Raw genomic sequence first — 20653 nt, 5'->3', positions numbered from 1 at the left:
CTAGTAGTAGAGACAATCTACCTTGTCTCTGTAGATTTAGCTATTCTTCATACTTTATATAAATGGAATCATACAATATGTGACCTTTTGTGTCTGGCTTTGATCCTTAGGGTAAATTTTCAAGGTTCATCCATTGTAATGGGTATATCATAGTTTACTTAGCCATTCATCAGTTGATGGATATTTGGATTGTTTCCACTTTGTGGCAGTTATGAGTAATGCTGCTATGAACATTCCTGTACAGGTTTTGATGTGGACACATGTTTTTATTTCTTTGGGTTATTTACCTTGGAGTGGAATGCTGGGTCATATGGTAACTTCATGTTTAACAATTTGAGGAATTGCCAGACTGTTTCCACAGTGGCTGTACCATTTACATTCCTACCAGCAGTGTCTGAAGGTTCCAGTGTCTCCACATCTTTACTAATCCTTCCTTGTCTGTCTTTCTGATTACTGCCACCCTACTGAGTGTGAGCTGGTTTCTCACTGTGGTTTTGACTTACATTTCCCTGATGGCTAATGATGTTGAACATCTTTTTCTGTGCTTATTGGCCATTTATATATCTTTTTTGGAGATATGTCTATTCAAGTAGTTTGCTCATTTAAAAATTTGTTTATTATTATTCCGTTGTAATTAGCTTTGATCTTTTAAAGCAGTCAGGTCAGTTTTTGTTTCCTAACTAGAAGTTTCATTTCCATGTGAATGACCTGGAATCGAATCCTCACCTCCTAGACTGGTTATGAGGTTCTCACTCCTCCTACTTTGTTAGCCGCCGTAAGCTGTGACTCATGACTGGGATATGCAGAGATGTGGAAATGTTTTCTCTTCTATATAACAAACTCCCAGCTGGTTCTGGGTTCTGTGGTCATTGTGTTCCAGGTATGTTAAACCATTATTCTGAGAGCTGACATTCTTGGCCATGTTCAAAAGAATAACATTAACACCAGTGTTGATGATTTTATAATCAAGACAAGAATCTCATAGTTTAGCAGTTCAGTTGGCAAATGTTTGAGGGCTGGTTCTGAGGATGCCTTGAGTCCCTGCTCTCAGGCATGTCCTGGACTAATGGAGAAGACAGGTGATCAGAATGCCGTTCGGATCCCACCAGAACAGCAAGGGACCTTCATTACCGCCTCCCTCTGTCTTAGACAAACACAGGCTGCCTCTTCCTTTGAAAACATCATCATGGATCTTGTGGCTTCCCAAAATCGGGGCTGCCACCATCTCCTAGCAGCTCCCTACAGCCTTGTCACCCCTGCTTTCCTATAGCAACTAGGGCCACTGGCCACAATATCTTGGGAATACATGGTAGCTTTGCTTTTTAATAAAAAAGTATGTGTGTTCTTTAATGCTGTCACAGACACTCATGATACTATTGACATTGTCTTCACAAATGAAACAAAGCTCATGCCCTACAGTGGGGTAGTGGTAAAGAAATTGTGGTATATCCTGACAGTAGAATATGCTGCAGCCATTATGAAGATCTGGGAGATCAGCGTGCACAGGTGATGAGGGTGACGGTGGCAACCAGCTACAAGGTGGATGAAGGTGGTTATGGCTCTGGCTCCACAAGTCCCCACCATATCCCAGAGAGAGAGAGTGGGGGAGAATGTGTGTAGGTGTATGTGTGTGTTCACCTAGGAAAAAGGGGGCAGGAAGGCCATGTGCTGGGGTGCTGGCCCCAGTTCTCTGTCAGGGAGGTGACTGGGACAATGTGTTTTCTCCTCTGTGCCTGCCCACATCCCACATTTTCTACAGCAAACATGAATTTCTCTCTCTGATAGGAAAGAATGTTGTTTTAGTAACTCTAGAGGCTGGGTTTTAGAAAGCAACGTGTGTTCTTTCTTGGCTTGCCTGCCCTCTACCTGGGGGTCCTTCCTTCAACCTCAAGCTCCTCTCCCTCCTGGGAGAAGTTAGCCACCTCAGGCCAAGCTCCCTCAGCTTCCACTGAAGCGAAAACGTGATTTTTTTTTTAAAGATTGGCACCTGAGCTAGCAACTGTTGCCAATCTTCTTTTTTTTTTTTCCTGCTTTTTCTCTCCAAATCCCCCCAGTACATAGTTGTGTATTTTAGTTGTGGGTCCCTCTAGTTGCGGCATGTGGAACACCGCCTCCGCGTGGCCTGATGAGCGTTACCATGTCTACACCCAGGATCCGAACCAGTGAAACCCTGGGCCGCCGAAGCGGAGCGCGGGAACATAATCACTTGGTCACGGGCTGGCCTCCAAAAATGTAATTTATTGAACAAAGTTTTATTGCCTCTGGTTTCCATTTGTTACTTGATGAATGCAGAGTGTTTTTCTGAAGCAAAGAAAAAGTCTTGAGATTAGAGAGAGGTGGTTGCATGACATTATGAATTCACTAAAGGCCACTGAATTGTATACACTAAATTAAAAAAACTCATTTTCTCCACTTATAACAAAACGTAAAAACTTGCTGACATTAGTATGGCTTTTGGATATCTATGATGCAGTTTGGGGGGATTTCCCCCCTTTTTATTTTTGTTGGCCTTTGGTGATTGGGGTAGTGTTCTTGATTAAAAGCACTTGGCACAGTGCTGGGGACAATATAAAAACTCCTTCAATGTTAGAGGTTGTTTCTTCTGTCAAAGAAGAAGGAAGATTTCCCTCAGTTCCAGCCCTGCCTCCCGGAGCACATTTGACTGGTTTCCTTCTTTCACCTTTTGTAGCTACTTTTGTGATTCAGATCTCTCCCCTTCCTGTCTGTGTTCTTCCTCATGTGACAGCCCATTGCACCTGAAACCCTCCCCTGCCAGCCCCATTCTTTCCGCACTGCCCTTCCGGCCTTCAGGTAGAGCCCAGCCCTGCCTCCCTCGGGGCCCAGCGCTGGCCTCTGTTCCCTCTCCTCTCTGCTTTGCTGCGGTTCTTCTGTAGCTTCTCCCTTCTCCCTTCCTGCGGCTGTAATGCCCGAGGCCAAATGAGAGGAGCCTGCTTTCTGACATAGAACCACAGATAAAAAAGAATTTTGCTGCCAATCTCAGAGGACACTGGGGTTGTTTTTAGGAGAAAGAGCGTGCCTCCATGTTAGCAGGGGCTACTGAGCTCCCGTCACAAGCCACGCATAGGCTTTGTGGACAAAAGCCCCAGCAACACTGCCCTCGTAGAGTCAATGGTCTCTTAAACATCGAGTGTGCCTCCACCACAAGCGGTGTGGCCTAACAGAAGAGGGGAAGACAGTGTACAGCAGCATGAGCAAAAGTTACGGAAGAATATAGACAGTATGACTCTGCTTTTGTAACTCTGTGTGACTAGTGTATATAGATGTGTAGGATAAAAAGCCTTTGTGTGCTGTGGATGTCCACAGAGAACATACCCTGGCCATGCAGCAGGGGCTCACAGCTGTTATCCTGGGGGATAGAATGTTTAATACTACATTTTTCGTGTGAATGTTATATTTCTGGGAAAAATAACAATAAAGTTACTTCCATTCTTGGGGGACAGTGAATTATGCCATGACAGGTGCATATGAGTTCAGAGGAGGGAAGGTTCTTTGCTGAATTCAGTTAATGGAGATTGTGATTTTAAATTTACATATAATCAGATAGTAGTTTGACCATAAGAGATTGGAAAACCAGTTCTAAAAATACTTATTCCCCCTAAAATTATTTTTCAAAGGGAATATGATCAAATTCTTTAATGTTGGAGTATTCATTGACAAAGAACTATACTATGAAAAGTCCTACAATCCAAATTGTTGAAAACGGTATAAAGAAGTCATCAGAAAGCAAAGTTAGCACAAGGTGAATCTGCTAATTGAGCAGGTTTTGTAATTCAGGCAACCAGGAGGCTTGTTTTCAGAATAGATAAGAGAGAATAAATACTTTACAATTTACAAAGAGTAAGAAGACATAGTGTTCAGAAGACCCAGGAGCTTGTCTCAGCTTTTGACAAGGTTCTAGGGTGGACCATGAAGGTTTGAGAGCAAGCAGACCACCACCCCTCATTCCTCCATAACAAGACAACTGAACTCTGGGCTTGACGTCCTCCTGGTAGCAAAGCTCAGGCTTTGTTAACTTGTGTGAAAAAGGGTTAGACATGGGGAAAGGCTGCTGCTGAGGAGGAGTCGCCACCAAGCTGGGCAGAAGTGGTAGTGATGCACGGAGCCTTCAGTCCCCCTAACACTTAAAATGGAGAAGGGACAGCACGTTCATTAGTTCCAAACCAGGATCTGCCTGTTCACATCAAGTCAGCCATGAGTGCTCTCAGTCAGCTGTGCACACACTGTGAGGACACGCCTTGTGGCAGCAGTCCAAATCAGGGAGTGGGAGGATTGGCCTGACTTCCTCTGTTGCTGCCAGAGAGCTGTGTGGTGTCCTCACTGCATCACAAGGACAGCAGTCACAGTGGTGACACAAAACTGTTACTTCTGGGGCCAGCCCCTTGGCGGAGTGGTTGAGTTTGCATGCTCTGCTTCGGCGGCCCAGGGTTTCGCTCGTTCCGATCCTAGGTGCGGACATGGCACCGCTCATCAAGCCATGCTGAGGCATCGTCCCACATGCCACAACTAGAAGGACCCACAACTAAAATACACAACTACGTACCGGGGGGCTTTGGGGAGAAAAAGGAAAAATAAAATCTTAAAAAAACAAAACAAAACAACCTGTTTCTTCTGTGGGATGGTTGAAGGACTCTGGGTCTTCACTTGAGGAAGAGAAGACACGGGGTGCAGTGGGGTCTTGAGATTCTTGAAGGGTTGCCATGGAAAGGAAATATTAGATTTGCCCACAGGGTTAGAAGTAGGACTCGTGGGTGAAAGGCCCCAGGTGGTTTTGGTGCCATATGTGGAAGAGCTTCCTCTTGGTCTTAGTTGTCACAAAATGGCTTTGTGCCTTGGGAGGTTGGGGTCAAGAGCTGTGAAGGATCTGAGATGTTTACCCTATTTACAAGCTAACAAGGTGGGCTGCCATAGCTTACTGGATACCAGAAGATATGAGACTTTTTGGACAGAGACAAAGGACAGTTTACTACTCATGGTACAGCAAGCAGCATGAGCATCAGCACATTTGTTCCCCTCACCCCCATGTCCCACAGAGGTGACAAGGATGGGCCCACATGGATGCCTGCATATTCAGTGGGTTGTGTTACAGGAGAGGAAGCCTGAGTTTAGGGGTCTTAGGCCAGCCACTCAACCTTCCCGTCACTTGCCACATTTCCAAAAGTAGGTGATGACAGCACCTGCCTGAGAGTTGCTGTTGGGGGATTGAATCCCGGGGCATGAGACAGAGAAGCACATAGCATATGTATAGGGCTGGCCCAGTGGCGCAGTGGTTAAGTCCACACGTTCTGCTTTGGTGGCCCGGGGTTCACCAGTTTGGGTCCCAGGTACAGACCTATGCACCACTTATCGAGCCATGCTGTGGCAGGTGTCCCACATATAAAGTAGAGGAACATGGGCACGGATGTTAGCTCAGGGCCAGTCTTCCTCAGCAAAAAGAGGAGAATTGGCAGCAGATGTTAGCTCAGGGCTAATCTTTGTCAAACAAAAAAAGAAAAGAAAAGCAGATAGCCTATGTAAGTGCTTGATAAACAGCGGTCACATCTTACACACATGCATGTAACAACTAGAGGGAAATGTGGATTCTTAGCACAAACATGGTACAGAAATTATTTTTCTTTTTCTCAACCATACTGTTTATAAAGTAAACAATAAACATTTTTAAACCAGTCACTTTCTTACATAAAAAGGAAGTGGATAAAAAGAGTCTTGGAATTTAGACCTGGATTGGATGAGGTTTTAAAATATACACATTTGGCTAATCACCCGCAGCACCCTCAGGAAAGAGAGAAGTGAAGCTTAAAGTCAGAGCTAATATAGAGCACGTAAAATTGTCAGAAGAAATTAATTTTATATCTCAAAAGATTCCTTGGCACAGCAGTATTAGCTGAAGGGTCTGCAAAGCTAAATAAAGGAAAGAATAACAGAAAAACACTGGTCAGGGTCATGAGCAAAGATAAAAATGCTGAAATCTTTGGTTAGTTTGATAACGAAGTGATGTTGCAGCTTGATCTTGAGTTTGAGGCAGATTCGTGCAAAGTTATATAGTACTTTTCTACAACAAAACTACGTTTTCTCATTGAGGTCCCTCATAGTTTTTGACCTGCCTTCCCACAGAGTAAGTTTAGCTGTAGAATGTCGAAAATTCACTTGTAGAGCTTTAGGCCTTTATCCAGAAGGTACATTCTGTGTTTAATTTTTGCACACCTCCTTCAACAAAAATCCCTGGGATGGATGGACAGTCTGTGTGATTTGCACACACTCAGGCCACTCCTTTGGTCATCCACAGAGTCCCGGATGTGGACACAGGCTCAGAGAAGGTAAGACGACGTCAGTTGAGTCCCTGTGTGGTGAGGGGCTCAGCCTGTCCTGCCCCCTGTAGCCACAGAGCTGCTTTCTGCCTGTGTGCTAGGCACATAGGACTTCACAGCCTCATCTCATCATCAGAACATCTCTGGGTGCAGACTACTGTCATCCCACTTTACAGATTTTCAGTGATGTTCTCAGGCGCGTCCAGCTGGGAAAAGGCAGGGCCAAGTTTAGAACTGCTAACTGGGACTGCCTGGCCCGGGCTCACCCTTGTCTCCCAGCATATGGCGGGCACAGGGGCAGTTGATGAAGCCTGGGCGATGAGTGAACAAAGTTAGCAGATCTTACCAGCCGAAAGTCCTACAGGAAAGCTCTTTTTACATGACTCAAGCAGTGTAAGTGACTGATTTCTACTTAGGGAAAAAAAAATTTTTAATCTCTCCTTAAAAGCCGAAGGGCGCTATTCCGAGTTCCTCCATTAACTCATTGGTAACTGTGAGTTGAGCTCTCCTAGGTAGTGAGTGACTCAGGCTGGGCAGTCAGAACAAGGCCTGGGAGGGGTCTGTTGCCACTTTAACTTCTGGACAGTGTTCTAGAGAATTCTGTGTTCCCTAAAGAAGGGCCTAGGGAACGTTTTGTTGGAATGAAAATGATTTTCCAATCCGATCTTATCCTCGCCTTTCCTGGGGGTGTGGGGGTGGGGGGGGTCCTGTCTGCTTACACAGGTGCACTCGGCCTGGACTGTTCACTAGTGTCGCCACCCTCTTCCAGACCCTGCGTCTCCACCTTCCTGATGCGCTTCCCCACAGATGAATCTTCGCATAGTGTATCCAGCTGCTTGAGGGCGTAGATCAGACTCCGAAACGTGGCCCCAGCCTTTCCTCAGGCAGGCCCCATGCAGCCCCTCGGCCACACTGCCTGCTCTGTCTCCTGTCTTGCCTCATGCTGTCCCTTCCAAGTCCCTGCCATCCTAGTCTTTAGTCCTCTCTGCCTGCAAGGCCTCTCCTCCCTTCAGCCTTCCCTAATCTTACCTGTCCTTGAAGGCCTCTGCACCGTGCCTTCCTTCCCTGGGCAAGAATAGAACATGGAGAGTGTGGAGACGTGCTGTGTGCCAACTTCTCTCCCCGGCAGGGGAACTCTTTTTGCTGGAGAATGCCCAGTTAGACCGGGACACAAGGAAGAAGGCTGTGGTGTGGGGGCTGCCAGGAGTGTTCCTGGGCACTCTGCGGAGCTTGGCTTGCTTTGGATTGAGTGTGACATGGCTGGGACCAGGAGAACCAGCATACTGGGGAAGGGCTTGCTCAGCTCTGGAGATGGGGGAGGTGGAGACAGAGGCTGGGGCTCTTTTTCTGGGGGCATCTCTCAGAGGCTCGTGGGGCCATCAGAGTGTCGAGGCCCTGAGGATAGATCTTTGAGTGGTCCTAGGGACATTGGGGTGGGCATGGTTCTGGCCCTGCCTGGTGACCAGCTAGGGGCCAGCTCAGCTCTCTAGGGTCTAGCTATCCCAATCTGGATGCTGGCTCTACCAAAGGGAGACCAAGCTGGCCAGGATTTGGAGTCCAGGCCACCTCTTTGGCCTGTCGGCGCTTATTGTGGTCCGGGTTGGGTTGTCACGTGCCTCTGGTATAACTCTTCGTATCTTCAAAAAAGATAAAGAAATATTTGCAAAAGACATATCTGATAAAGGGCCGTTATCCAAAATGTACAAAAAACTCCTGAAACTCAACAATAAGAAAACAAAGAACCTGATTAAAAATGAGTAAAAAGTCTGAACAGACACCTTACCAAAGAAGGTATGCAGATGACAAATAAACATATGAAAAGATATTCAACATCATATCGTTACAGAATTGTAAACTAAAACAACGAGATACTACTATACACCTATTAAAATGACGAAAATCCAAACACTGACAATGTCAATGCTGGGGAGGATGTGACAGTGAGGAGCTCTCATTGCTGGTGAGAATGCAAAATCGTACAGCCACTTTGGAAGACAGTTTGGTGATTTCTTACAAAACTAAACATACTCTTACCATATGATCTAGCATTTGTGCTCCTATTTACCCAAAGGAGTTGAAAACTTATCTTCACACAAAAACCTGCACACAGATGTTTATAGGAGCTTTCTTTGTAATTTCCAAAACTTGGGAGCAAAAAGATGTCTTTCAATAGATGAATGGGTAAAATAAAGTGTGATGCATCCAGCTAATGGAATTATTCAGAGCTAAAAAGAAGTGAGGTATCAAGCCATGAAAAGACGTGGAGGAACCTTAAATGAGTATTACTAAGTGAAAGAAGCCAGTCTGAAAAGGCTGTATCCTGTATGATTCCAACTATAATGTGTGATACCATACAAAACCCATAGAATGTCCCACACCAAGAGTGAACCCTAATGTAAACTCTGAACTTGGTGTGATAATGATGCCTTGATGTACGCTCAAAGATTGTAACAAATATCCCACACTGGCGCGAGGTGTTGATAGTGAGGGAGGCTCAGTTTGGCTGTGAAACTGAAACTGCTCTAAAAAATAAAGTCTGTTAAAGAAAAAAAGATAAACTGGAACATAAATCTTAGACGTTTTCACAGCTTAGCAGACATCTTGCTCTAGAAATACTGATGGATTATTGGTTCCCCTTTTCAAGTAAACAATTAGAACATTCCTGTCTCAGCTACAGGTTTGTGAACCATGGTGTGTTCATTTTGATCTCTCCTCTTTCCCTCTAGGACAACCCTCCATATGACAAGGGGGCCTTCAGAATCGAAATCAACTTTCCAGCAGAGTACCCATTCAAACCACCGAAGATCACATTTAAAACAAAGATCTATCACCCGAACATTGATGAAAAGGGGCAGGTCTGTCTGCCGGTAATTAGTGCTGAAAACTGGAAGCCAGCAACCAAAACCGACCAAGGTAAGGCGTGCTCCTTGTGTCTTCCTTGGATTGTGCTCTTCTGGGGATGGTGCTGTGGAGCAGGGGCTCCCCAGTCTCTTCTAATGCCATGTCACACCAACTCCAGAGAAATGGTACCTTACCAACTCCAGTGCACACAGAAGTACTACGGAGGTCCCACCGCTCCTCGTGGGCCTGGCACGTCTTAGTTAAACTGTTGACCTACACAGGTATTGGAGGAGGCCCCTCCTGTGCTCGCAGCCCAGTGAGGTCACACGTAGACAGAGCAGCCCAGCATTTATGCCTGTGCAGTGAGGTGGTGTGGGCACTGTCCCTGGAGGTTTTCATGAAGGATTGTGGGGCTGCCTGAAAGGGGGAAAGGGAGTAGTGTTCAGGGTGGCCTCACACAGCAGTTAGTATGTAAAGTTAGACTTGAAGGAGGAAAGGAGGTTGGAGAGGGCCTTTCAGGCTAAAAGAAGGGTGTGAGCCAAAGCCACCTGGCGGGGAGTAGAATGCCAGTGGCTCAGAGTGGGTGGTGTTGGGGGAGGGACACGGTCAGACCGTGTGTCCAGATGAAAGCACATAGTTGGTTTTAGCCAGCCTGGACCTCCCTGGAATGGATGTGGTTGTGTGTGTCCATGTTTCTGGGCTTCACTGTGTGAACACGCACATGCTCAATTTTCTGGGAAAAGTACTTGATTCACTATTGTGGTTGGCCTCCCTCTTGTCCCCTGGAAGTAATTAGATGTTGTTATGGACTGTGTCTGGTTTTTATTTTTTAATTCTAGAACTTTCTTTTGAAGTCCTAATCTCATATTTTTGGTGGCTTTCTTAAAAGTAACTACCTGAACCACTATATGGTCTCCTTAGATTAAAGAGAGTAGATGAGCCTGGAATTTGCAAGGCTGCAGGTGGTTTTTCACGGACTGATAGAAATAGTCATTTTTCAGTGAAACTTCTAGAAGATGGAGTTGAAACCCTTTCACATAGAAAGTTGAGCCTCACCCATTTGAAATAATCACCGTGAAAGGCATCCGTCAGGCTCCCACAGCTTAGTAGTAGAAAGAAGTGGGTGCTAAACATTAAGTCAGAATAGAAAGATCTCCAGTGGACTTGGCTTGTTCATGTACAAATTGATGTTTATAAAAGCTTGACAAGGGCTGGCCTGGTGGTACAGCACTTAAGTTCACGCGTTCTGCTTCCGTGGCCTGGGGGTCACCGGTTCGGATCCTGGATGCAGACATGGCACCGCTTGGCAAGCCATGCTGTGGTAGACGTCTCACATATAAAGTAGAGGAAGATGGGCACGGATGTTAGCTCGGGGCCAGTCTTCCTCAGCAAAGAGAGGAGGATTGGCAGCAGATGTTAGCTCAGGGCTAATCTTCCTCACAAAAAAAAAGCTTAACAAAGTTCTTGAGTGCACGTATCTGACTTTTTTTTTTTCCTATACAAATTCCTACTTCTCTGTTGGAAGCCTATAGCTGCATTTGTTCAGGAATGCTTTGTCAGCCCCTCACACAACTCCCAGAGCCCTTGCTGAGTTGTGTGTATTAAACAGCCTGCCTAGGGAGGGGAAGTCCCTCCAGGCTGGGTACCAGACCCTGCACCTCAGACTGCCAGGCCACAGAGAGTTAGATGGGTTCCTCCCTTACCTGGGAACTGGGGCTGGTGGGAGGGTGGGGGACCAGAGGTAGAAGCACTTGCAGGAGGTGAATGCAAGTAAAAGTGCTTTGCCACCTCTTACAGGGGCTGGCTGCCTGAGAGGGCTGTGTCAGTATTATCCTTTCTATCTTCAGATCTAGGTGCATAGTCAAAATGCTCTGCTTTTTCAGGTTGTGACTGCATTTTTTTTTTTTTTTTCAAATAGATAACCTAAGAGGGGCTTTTCATTCTTTTGCAAAATGTACTTGTTGACTTTGGTGTTTTAAGATAACACTTTTGGTACAGAGTGCTGTTCTATGTGCAGTGATGGGCAGAACTACTAGTTTCTTTCTAGAGTTTCTTTCTAGAAAATCATTCTGTATATTCTTTCTGGTGTGGCCTTGATCTCATCCATACATACATCAGGAATGTGGCCCCTGGCACTTGACATGTTCCCATGTTTCTGTTATCTATTACTGTGTTACAAACCACCTCAAAACTTAGCATCTTAAAGTAACAACCATTTATTATTTCTCATTCTGTAAGTTGGCTTGACTCAGCTGGGTGGTTCTATAGCTGGTCATTCCTGCGGTCACTCATGTTCAGCATCTATAATTCAGCGTTCATGGCAACTTTGTAGTACATAACTACTGCAAATAATCAACTGTATGTGGAATGTCCAGCATAGACAAATGTATGTAGATTAGTGTTTGTTAGGGGCTGGCGGCAGGGGGAATAGGAAGTGCCTACTAATGAGAGTGGGTTTTCTTTTGGGGGTGTTGAAAATGTTCTGGAGTTAAATAGTGGTGGTGTCACACAACTGTGTGAATATACTAAAAACTGAATTGTGTATCTTTAAAAGAGTTTTTTTTTTTGGTGAATATAAAAAGAAAGAAACTAAAACACTAAAAATTGAGAAAAAATAGCATGAGAAAAGTCAAGAAACAAGGCAAAACTGTATCAAAGAGAAAGGCAGTGGGAGTTGGCAATAATATCAGAAGAAGGTATGTGAGAACAAAAAGTTTTCTTTTCTTCTTCTCCCCAGTACATAGTTGTATATTCTAGTTGGTAGGTCCTTCTGGTTGTGCTGTGTGGAATACCACCCCAGCATGGCTTGATGAGCAGTGCCATGTCTGCACTTGCCATCTGAACCGGCGAAACCCTGGGCCACTGAAGCAGAGTGCGTGAACTTAGCCACTCGGCCACAGGGCCGGCCCCCGAAAACAAAAGTTTGTTCAGCAGTATGTCTGGTTCTAGTAGATATCTTAACAACAGAGCAAGGTCTTATTATGGTAGTTGCTTGAGAATTGCCAGGTAAAATACAGTCAGTAACAAAGCCAGCATAATACTGTCTCTATATGTACCAAACAGCATAACCACAAAATCATACGAAGAGAAAAATCAAACAGTTCAAAAATTGTTTCAGTCCCCTCTATGCTATTATAACAAATCAAGTAGATAAAATTTAGAAAAAAAGACTCAGGAAATCTAATAAACAGAATAAGATTAATAGACATATTTTGTAGCACATTCCACAGGCTACTGTGCTGCACACCTTCAGGGAAAGGGGAAGGCACCATTCGCGTTGTACTCTGTGTGAATGGAGCCCTGGGATCTCCATGACAAGGAAGAAGTTACAGATATTGTTTACATCCTCTATTACAAAGAAACCGTCAGTAAGAACAAAAATGAGGAAATACTGTAGACTTTATTTTCTGATCATATACAATGAGACTAGGAGGTAAATCTTGATTATGTTTTTAAGCCCCTACCTTTTGGTGGAAAAGAAATGCTTCTGAGGAATATTTGGGTCAAGGAAGAGATCAAGAAACCAGGGCTAGACCATTTTGGAAAATCTAATGAGCGTGCTGTCGTATATGTGAACAATGACGGGATGGGGCCACAGTTGTAGTTTGAAGAGCAGTCATAGGTGTCAATGTTCTCATTATCGAACCAAGCTAAGCTCAGCTGGATTTTATTATAGTTTAGCTGAGGAGCCAGAAAGGCATCCAAAGGAACAGAGAAAGAATGAAATACTCATCAGAACTACTAAGTCAATTTGAAAATATTTAGACTTGATCAAATAAGTAAAAGCAAGTTCTCAGAAAAGAATTAAATAGACAAATAGCAGACTTGCAAAGTGAATATCTTTTGAAAAGCAAGTCTTAATAACTAACGGATGGTTTTAGACTAATACGTTAGGTATTAAGATGATTCTAGTGAGAAGCAGAGAGCCTGAGCCTCCATAACGGAGGGCGAGCAGGAAAACTGGAAGACTCATCAGTGTCCCTCACAAAGCAGTCAACCAGCTGAGAGCCCCGTGAGGTTCCTGAGACGCTCGTGAAGCAGCAGTTCTGCTCCAGAGCCATTTCTAACTGTGGAAAAAGACAACAAGCCACTTGTTTATGCTGTAAGGCAAATGTGGTTCAGGTTTCTAAACAGTCAAGAATAGCCATGGAAAATGGAGCAGTCTCATGTCAAGCGTGGGGTGGGGAATCGTGGAGTGCGCTAACGTGCAGCGCGCCAGTGGGCTGGGGCAGCGTTAGAGAAGCTGTGGAAAGGGCTGTTTGGAAGAGCGTTTGTTCCAGTGTGGTCGCTTTTGCTGGCGGACAGGAGGGAGCCTCAGGTGCTCCTTTTAATGTTTATTGACGCACGCCTTCAGTTTATGGCAAGTCAGTGATTTAACATTTGAGTTACATTTAATTTCCTTTAAAAATCTTTTTTAGTGATTTAAAGAAATATATTAAGTAAATAATCATGTAGGCTATATGTGGCTATATGGCAGACAATGGAATACCAGTGGTTTTTTATATATATATATAATTTTTTTTCCTTTTTCTCCCCAAAGCCCCCCGCTGCATAGTTGCATATTTTTAGTTGTGGGTCCTTCTGGTTGTGGCACATGGGACGCCGCCTCAGCATGGCATGACGAGTGGTGCCATGTCCGTGCCCAGGATCTGAACCAGCGAAACCCTGGGCTGCCAAAGCGGAGCGCGCGAACTTAACCACTCGGCCATGGGGCTGGGCCCACCAGTGGTTTTGAAGTTACGGAAATAGGAGCAAACCAAAGAGCTTTTTAATCCATTCCTTGTAATGCTGAGCTGAAAAGCATAGGCCTCCAATAAAGGAGTCTGTGGCATTGGCAATTCAGAGGAGAGACACCTTTTTGCTGGGACGGTGGGAAGGGACACAGCATTCTGGGGGTGCTGGTCCTGCCGGGGATCAGGGGAGAGTTAGGGGAAATGTGTGTGAGAGGGTGTGGTGGCTGCCTGCACCTCACTTCTGAGGCCGCTTGGGACTCCTGGCCCTTCCATGCTTCCCCTTTGATCCCCTCCCCCACGCCTAGTCCCCTGTGGTCCTTCATCCCAGGGCTTGCCTTCCAGTACATCTGGGACTTACTGCACTTCCGGGGAGTGTTGTGGAACCCACCCTGAGCCATCGGTGTGACTCCTGCCTTTGGAATTGAGAGTATGTTGCCACTGAGGGTTATCAACCTCCGGGTGGCTAGACAGGGTGGGTCAAGTGAACCCTTCTTGGCTGGTTCAGAAGCTCCTAGAGGTCTTCTGTGGTGGGCTCTCTGTGCATTTACATGGCGCAGGCCTGTCATTCCCCCTTCATTCTCCTGCTCACTCAGTACACCTTTATTGAAACTACCCTGAACTGAGCGTGGTGCTGGGACACATCACCCAGCCCCTGCCCTGGAGACACTTTACCTATGTGAGAGTGGGTGTGTGTGGGGGGGTGACAGGAGGGGGTATCAGTGCTAAGCCTGGGGTCTCCCAGAGTTCTGGAGAGGGACTGGAGTGACTATGGGCTGAGACATCCCACTGTGCCAGTTCAGGACGGCTTTCCAGAGGAGGCAGCGGCATCACTGTGAACAGTTATCCTCGTAGTGTTGGCTGTTTCTCACCCATCACTTTCATCTCATTACAGAGGAAAAATGGGTTGAGTGCTCTGGTTAGAATTTGGGATAAACAGGAGGCTGCTTTGTGTTAAAAGGACATAGATGAGAATCAGTGTTAAAGTCAGAGCTGCATTCTTGCCAGTGCCCTTTCTGAGACGATTCTAACCAGTGATGCCTTGTCCTTTTCTTGGCAGTAATCCAGTCCCTCATAGCACTGGTGAACGACCCCCAGCCTGAGCACCCGCTTCGGGCTGACCTAGCTGAAGAATACTCTAAGGACCGTAAAAAATTCTGTAAGAACGCTGAAGAGTTTACAAAGAAATATGGGGAAAAGCGACCTGTGGACTAAAATCTGCCACGATTGATTCCAGCAAGTGTGAGCAGAGACCCCGAGCAGTGCATTCAGACACCCCGCAAAGCAGGACTCTGTGGAAAATTGACACGGGCCACCGCCTGGCGTTCGCTTGTGGCAGTTACTAACTTTCTACAGTTTTCTTAATCAAAAGTGGTCTAGGTAACCTGTAAAGAAAGGATTAAAAATTTAAGATGTTCTAGTTCTGCTTTCTTTGTTTTAAAAATCACTGCTTCAATCTACTTTAAAAGAATGATGTTTCTTTTCTTATCCAAATTTATCCAAAATCTTCAATTTACATTTAGCCCATAACGTTAAAAAAAAAAAAGGTTGTGGTACCCCTTCTTCCCCAGCCTGGAAACTCCCACTTTCTCGCATTCAGTTTATTTTCACTCATTCACTCTCGAGACCTGGGCCCCGTCTCCTCCGCAAAGGACAAGAGACGGCTCTGGTGTTTCTGGCGGCTTCTCTTCTCCCGTGTGGGACTGCCCAGTGTGGGGGTTGGTTCTAACTCACCTGACTCCAATTTATAATATCCCTTTAAAGAAATTAACAAACAACCCAACAGCCACCTTCCCGCCCTCCAAAAAATTGAAAAAAAAAAAAAAAAAGCTGTGAAAAGGGAGGCTCAGCTCTTGTGTAAAAATCTGGCCAATGTTACCACAATAATGTTGATGAAATGGGCAAACCCTGAGGTCTGGGTGCATGATTGAACTCCAGCCTGGGCGGCCTGCTTGGGAAAACCCTGCAATATTAAGTCTGTGGCGACCCCCGGGAAGGGCCTGCCAGCCAGAGAACACTGCACTTGTGTGAGGAATTTCTCACCAGAGAGGCTCCTGAGGCCAAAGGTTGGCACCCCTCCCTGCAGCCATTTTAGAAGATGGGCTGGTCACTGCAGACAACGCTAAAGCCAGAATGTCCATTTGAAATTCCACGTTCACCTGTCGCCAAGCTCCATGCAAACGTGGCGTGGAGCTCGCTCTCCAACTCCTCAGTGCAGCAGCCCTGCCGCAGCCCTCCCTCGGCATGGTTTGCCCCTTTGCGGGGTTGGAATTGGCAGGACTCCACTGTGGTCGGCAACAGCCTGGGGTCGCCGGCGCCCTGCTGGCCCCTTTTTCCGGAGCAGCCAGCCAGCCCAGCCCAGGAACAAGATGGCCTTCCCTCTCCCTCTGGACTCACAGCCTTTGCAGAGTCAAACTCCACTTGAAGCTCACTCATTAATATCCTTTACATGTGTTTTATATTGTTTTGACTGCCTTTTTTTGTAGAAATAAAAATTGACCTTAGAATTTATCATCCGATGAACTTGTAAGGATTTGAATGTTAATGTCTTTTCAAAGCAAGTGGGACCGTCCCCGAAATAGTAGAAAATACTTGTTGCTGACACCCAGAGGAAGCCGATGGTCCAAATGCTGTTTGTTACCAACTCTGCTTCTGCTACTGGCGGCTTCCCTTCTTGGCTCTTCGGGGGGACTAGATCTTGTGGAGAAGATGATTTAAAGAAATTTTGCTTTCTGTTTTCATTTTAGTTCTATAATTTGAGATCTTTCCGGGGCTTACAGACCTGTAAGACAGCCTGGTTTTATCTGTGCAGAATGAGAGCGATGGGTAGGGTAGGCAGCATAACGTTGTTTAGTTGTCCAGGCGTGTGGCCCCTGAGGTGTGTCAGTGAACTCAGCTTCTTTAGTCCTAGGTACGCAAGAGACAGGTTCTGGAGACTCCCGCATGCCCAGGAGGGCAAGAATGCCGGGCCAGCGTTTCCACATCTGTCTCATCATTAGCAGAAAGGTGATGATGGACTTTATTTCATTCACATGCAGATTTATAATAAAATGCCAAATTCTGTCAGAAGCTATCCAAACAAGCCACCATTTGTTCTTGTTGCTTCTTTGAATCCAGAAATATTGCCATTCTCGGAAACTGCCCCATTGCTTTGTACTTCTACCAGCGTAGCTCTGCCCGCCTGTCACCCCCTCGCTTCTCTGCTCACCCCTGGAGGAAACCTTTTTCAAAGCCGGCAGTCCCTCAGGGACTCTCAGCCCTGACATTGTACCCCATGGTTTGCCGTGGTCAGCAGAGACCAGGCCCTCAAGAGCAAGGCAGCAGGGGGGTCCCTCCCTCAGGCCTGGGCAGCTTGCTCCATCCAGCCGGGCAGCAGCCAAGGACTTCGTCCAGGTGGTCACCAAGCCCTCAGGGCAGGCTTTGAGCACGCTGACGGGCAGCCCTGGCTGCCCCCCAACCAAACTGCAGGGTCCTCTGGAGAGGGGGAGAGCTGTCGAGCAGCCACCGCTGACCGGAGCCCACTCAGGAATTCACACCCGCCTGGTTCCTCAAAGTGCGCTGGGTCCTCCCCCTCTTCCCACCCACCCCACACCCCCATGGCAGAGAATAGGCTTTCTAAGATGCTGCGATCCCTTTCTGCTGCCCAGAATAAAACGCTCTCCAACACTGGTTTGGTTGTGTGGGTTTCTTTCTTACCGGGGATGGGCAGTGCCAGGGCTCTGTGCTCTTGGAGATGGGGGAGGGGAGCCCAGGCCCCTGGTCTGAGGCAGCTTCTCCCTGCTCCTCTCTCCCCATGCCCAGCCTGTCCAAAAGAGGCATGCAGAGGCGGGAAATGGAAAAGGCGGAGAGTCCAGACCACTGGGGCCTGCAGAGGGACTCCTTGGGTGTCTGGGGAGGGGACAGCGACCTCTATGTAGGTACATCAGTACAGTCCACCTGTCAGCCCGAGACCGAGGTTACCCACACTGAGCAGAAGACCAGGCTGGAACCCTGAGAAGGGTGGCCACAGAGATAATGAGGGTCTGCCTCGGGGTGGGGCCAGAAACACACCTCTGAATCCCTTGACTGCTGGCTGTAGCGCTGACAGCACTTGGCCCAGCCCGGGCTGTGACACTGTTTCCCTTCAGCCAGCCGAGTTCCTGTCTGGAATTGACACCAGCTGAGACCAGGCCTGCCCTGTCAGCTAGGTCTGCAGGAGGGCACCTTCCTGGGGTATCATTCTACCAGGAAACAAGGAGCCCGCCCTTTCCTTTGATCATCAGTGGGGAGTTCTGCCATGTGCTACCACTTTGTCTTCTGTGAATCTCAAGGCAACCCATGGGCACCATTATCTCTGTTTTCACAAGGGAGGAAACAGGCTCAGTGACTTGGCCAAGGGCACCTGGCCTGTGTTTTTACACAGTCTGGCTCCAGAGCCTGTTGCATTCCACCATTCGGGTTCCTTTGGGCACACACACAGCCTCAGTCCCCCTTCCCCAAAGCCAGAGGCCCACAAGACCCTCTGTCAACTCCCTGAACTCGAGCCACCATTTTCTTGCCTTCCTCACTTTCCTGTTAATTGTTCAGCTCGAAATATGTGTCTGCTTCATCACTCCTGTGCCCACTGTAGCCGGCTTCTGTCACCCTGCGGCCCCATGAGGCTCCTCTTGGCTAGGACCCTGGGACTTCTTCATTGCCAAGTCCATAGGCTGGTAGCCTCAGCCCTGCTCTCACTGCTTCATTTGGCAGCATCTCCATGCCCCACCCTGCAGAGCAGCCAGCTGACCCGGTCGAAGGCGAAGCCAGAGCTGGTCTTAGTTCTTCCTGCCCTGCCTGCATTGGCTCTTCCTCCTCTCCCTGCTTCCCTCGTGCAACCTGGGGGAATGGCACCAACCCAAGAAGGAGCGAGCTGAAGGTGGGTCTTGGTAAATGGCCGTTTCCTGGGTGATGGGAACATGTTCTTGCTCGCAGACTGGGCTCCTGGGGGCACCATGCGGGCCTCAAGATCAGAGTGGAAAGAACTACCCAGCACTGTGCAGAGGCCATAACCAAGGCCCAGGGAAGGAAGTCCTTTCCTCCGGAGAGCATACTCTGACCTGTCCTGGCTGTGAGGAGCCCCACTTTGGCCTCACACTTTGCTGTGTTCCTCTCCCCACTCCCCCCATTGCAGCCTGGATCACACCACCTGAGTGTGTACCATACTGTGAGCTCCTTGCAGGCTGGGCTGTGTCCCACCCAGCACTCAGCCCTGGCATGACACAGAGCAGACCCTCTAAACATGAATGATGAATGGGTGGATAACAGAAACCACCTTGCCTGAGCCATCCAGTACATAGCAGGTTTGGCATAAGAAATACCCCTCGTCTCCCTGGTGAGGCGCCAGTGACAAGCTCTGCAGCGGGCCCTGTGCTGCCTCTGGTCCTCTGCCTTATCACCTTCCTCCACTTGCGAGGTGGACCTCAGTCTCCTGAGGATCCTACCAATGTGGTCATGCCCCCTCTCCTTTCCGCTCCTAAACGCTCCTGGTCCCTAGGGCTGCTCTTGGCCCTCATCTTTGCTCATCCCCTCTCCCTCCCTGGGTGACAGTAGCCACTCCCACTGCTTCACCTAGCATCTGGGCAGACCCCCAAGTGTGTCTCCTGTCTACCCACACCTCTATCCTGAGCCTCAGAGCCACACAGCCAGCTGCCTCCTCCTCTCAGAACAGCAGAACCCCCCGAGGGAGGTGCCTCAGTGCCACCAGGCTGCCTTCAGGCCACCCCTACCAACTCCAGCCAACAGCCTGCAGGAGCGTGGCCAGGCCCCACTGGGCTGAGTCGAGGAGGTGAGGGTGAGGCAACAGGAGGGCCCAAACTCAGTGCTTCTAGCTCACAGCCATGTATGGAAGTAGGAGGAAGGAACCTGTGGCTAGTAGAGCCAAGGTCAAGGGAAGGTCAGGATGGAAAACGGAGCCAGAAAAGAGGTGGCTGAAGCCACAGTTGTGGTGGGGACCTCGGGGGTGGAGGCAGGAAGGAGGAGCAAGAGCCTGCCCTCACCCCTTCAGAAAGCAGCACGTCCCTCAAGGCTGCCTAGGCCAGAATAGAGCTCTTTAGGCACCGGATTCCATGCCTGGCACAGTGCATGGCGAATACCTGAACAGGTAGCTTCAAAGCCCTGCTCTGCCACTCCCACTGCTAGGTCTGTAAAATGGGGACACTGGTGCTGCCACATAAGCACTATTAGGTGGCATTACATGAGACAAGGAGGACCATGTGGTGTTTCGTCTGCCTTTCCATCCTCTGGAGCAGGGCAGAACTCTTGTGCATTTGAGAACTCCCCACCCTCTTCCCCATCTGCTCCCTGCATCTCCCTGATGCAAGCCACATGGGCCCCACGGGGTAGCCACACTTCACCAGGGCCCCAGGGAATCCAGGATACCATTTCCGCAGGAGACTGTCCCTTCTGGAAAAACTTAAATGTGCTCCTGTGAGCTTGAAGGACCTCCTCAGCCTGTCCCCTAGGATGGCAGAGGGCTGCTTACTTAGAATAGGTGACTTCTTTTTAAATCAAAACTCAGATTATATCTCCCAAAAAGTAGCCTGGCGAGTCATTCTTCTCCCAATCCCCCCCACCCAAATAATAAATAAAACCCACCTAAGCATGAACAAAACCAGCATATGGAGTGTGCTTTGCTTTTCTTCTCTAGAATAGTGACCTGGTGTGGGCCCCGGAGGAGTTGCTCTTGTCCCTCCTTGTGTCTATGAAGGTTTTCTGTGCACAGTTTATAAACTACCCAGG

At 47.8% G+C, this 20653-nt stretch overlaps 1 protein-coding gene across 3 annotated transcripts in view; it reads left to right on the top strand.

The window, feature by feature from the left end:
• Positions 1-15317, top strand: part of UBE2L3 (ubiquitin conjugating enzyme E2 L3) — a 47493-nt gene extending 32176 nt beyond the window's left edge. For all 3 annotated transcript variants that reach the window (XM_014868064.3, XM_014868063.3, XM_014868062.3), the window contains 2 exons: positions 9053-9239; positions 14958-15317. In XM_014868064.3, coding sequence (XP_014723550.1) covers positions 9053-9239; positions 14958-15112 — 342 coding nt within the window. In that variant the 3' untranslated portion in view covers positions 15113-15317. The remainder of the gene's footprint in view (positions 1-9052; positions 9240-14957) is intronic.
• The last annotated feature ends 5336 nt before the right edge of the window (positions 15318-20653 follow it).

The sequence above is a fragment of the Equus asinus genome, chromosome 8 (assembly GCF_041296235.1).
Source record: "Equus asinus isolate D_3611 breed Donkey chromosome 8, EquAss-T2T_v2, whole genome shotgun sequence".
In the NCBI taxonomy this organism is placed as follows: domain Eukaryota; kingdom Metazoa; phylum Chordata; class Mammalia; order Perissodactyla; family Equidae; genus Equus; species Equus asinus.
This window is presented reverse-complemented; position numbering and strand designations above follow the sequence as displayed.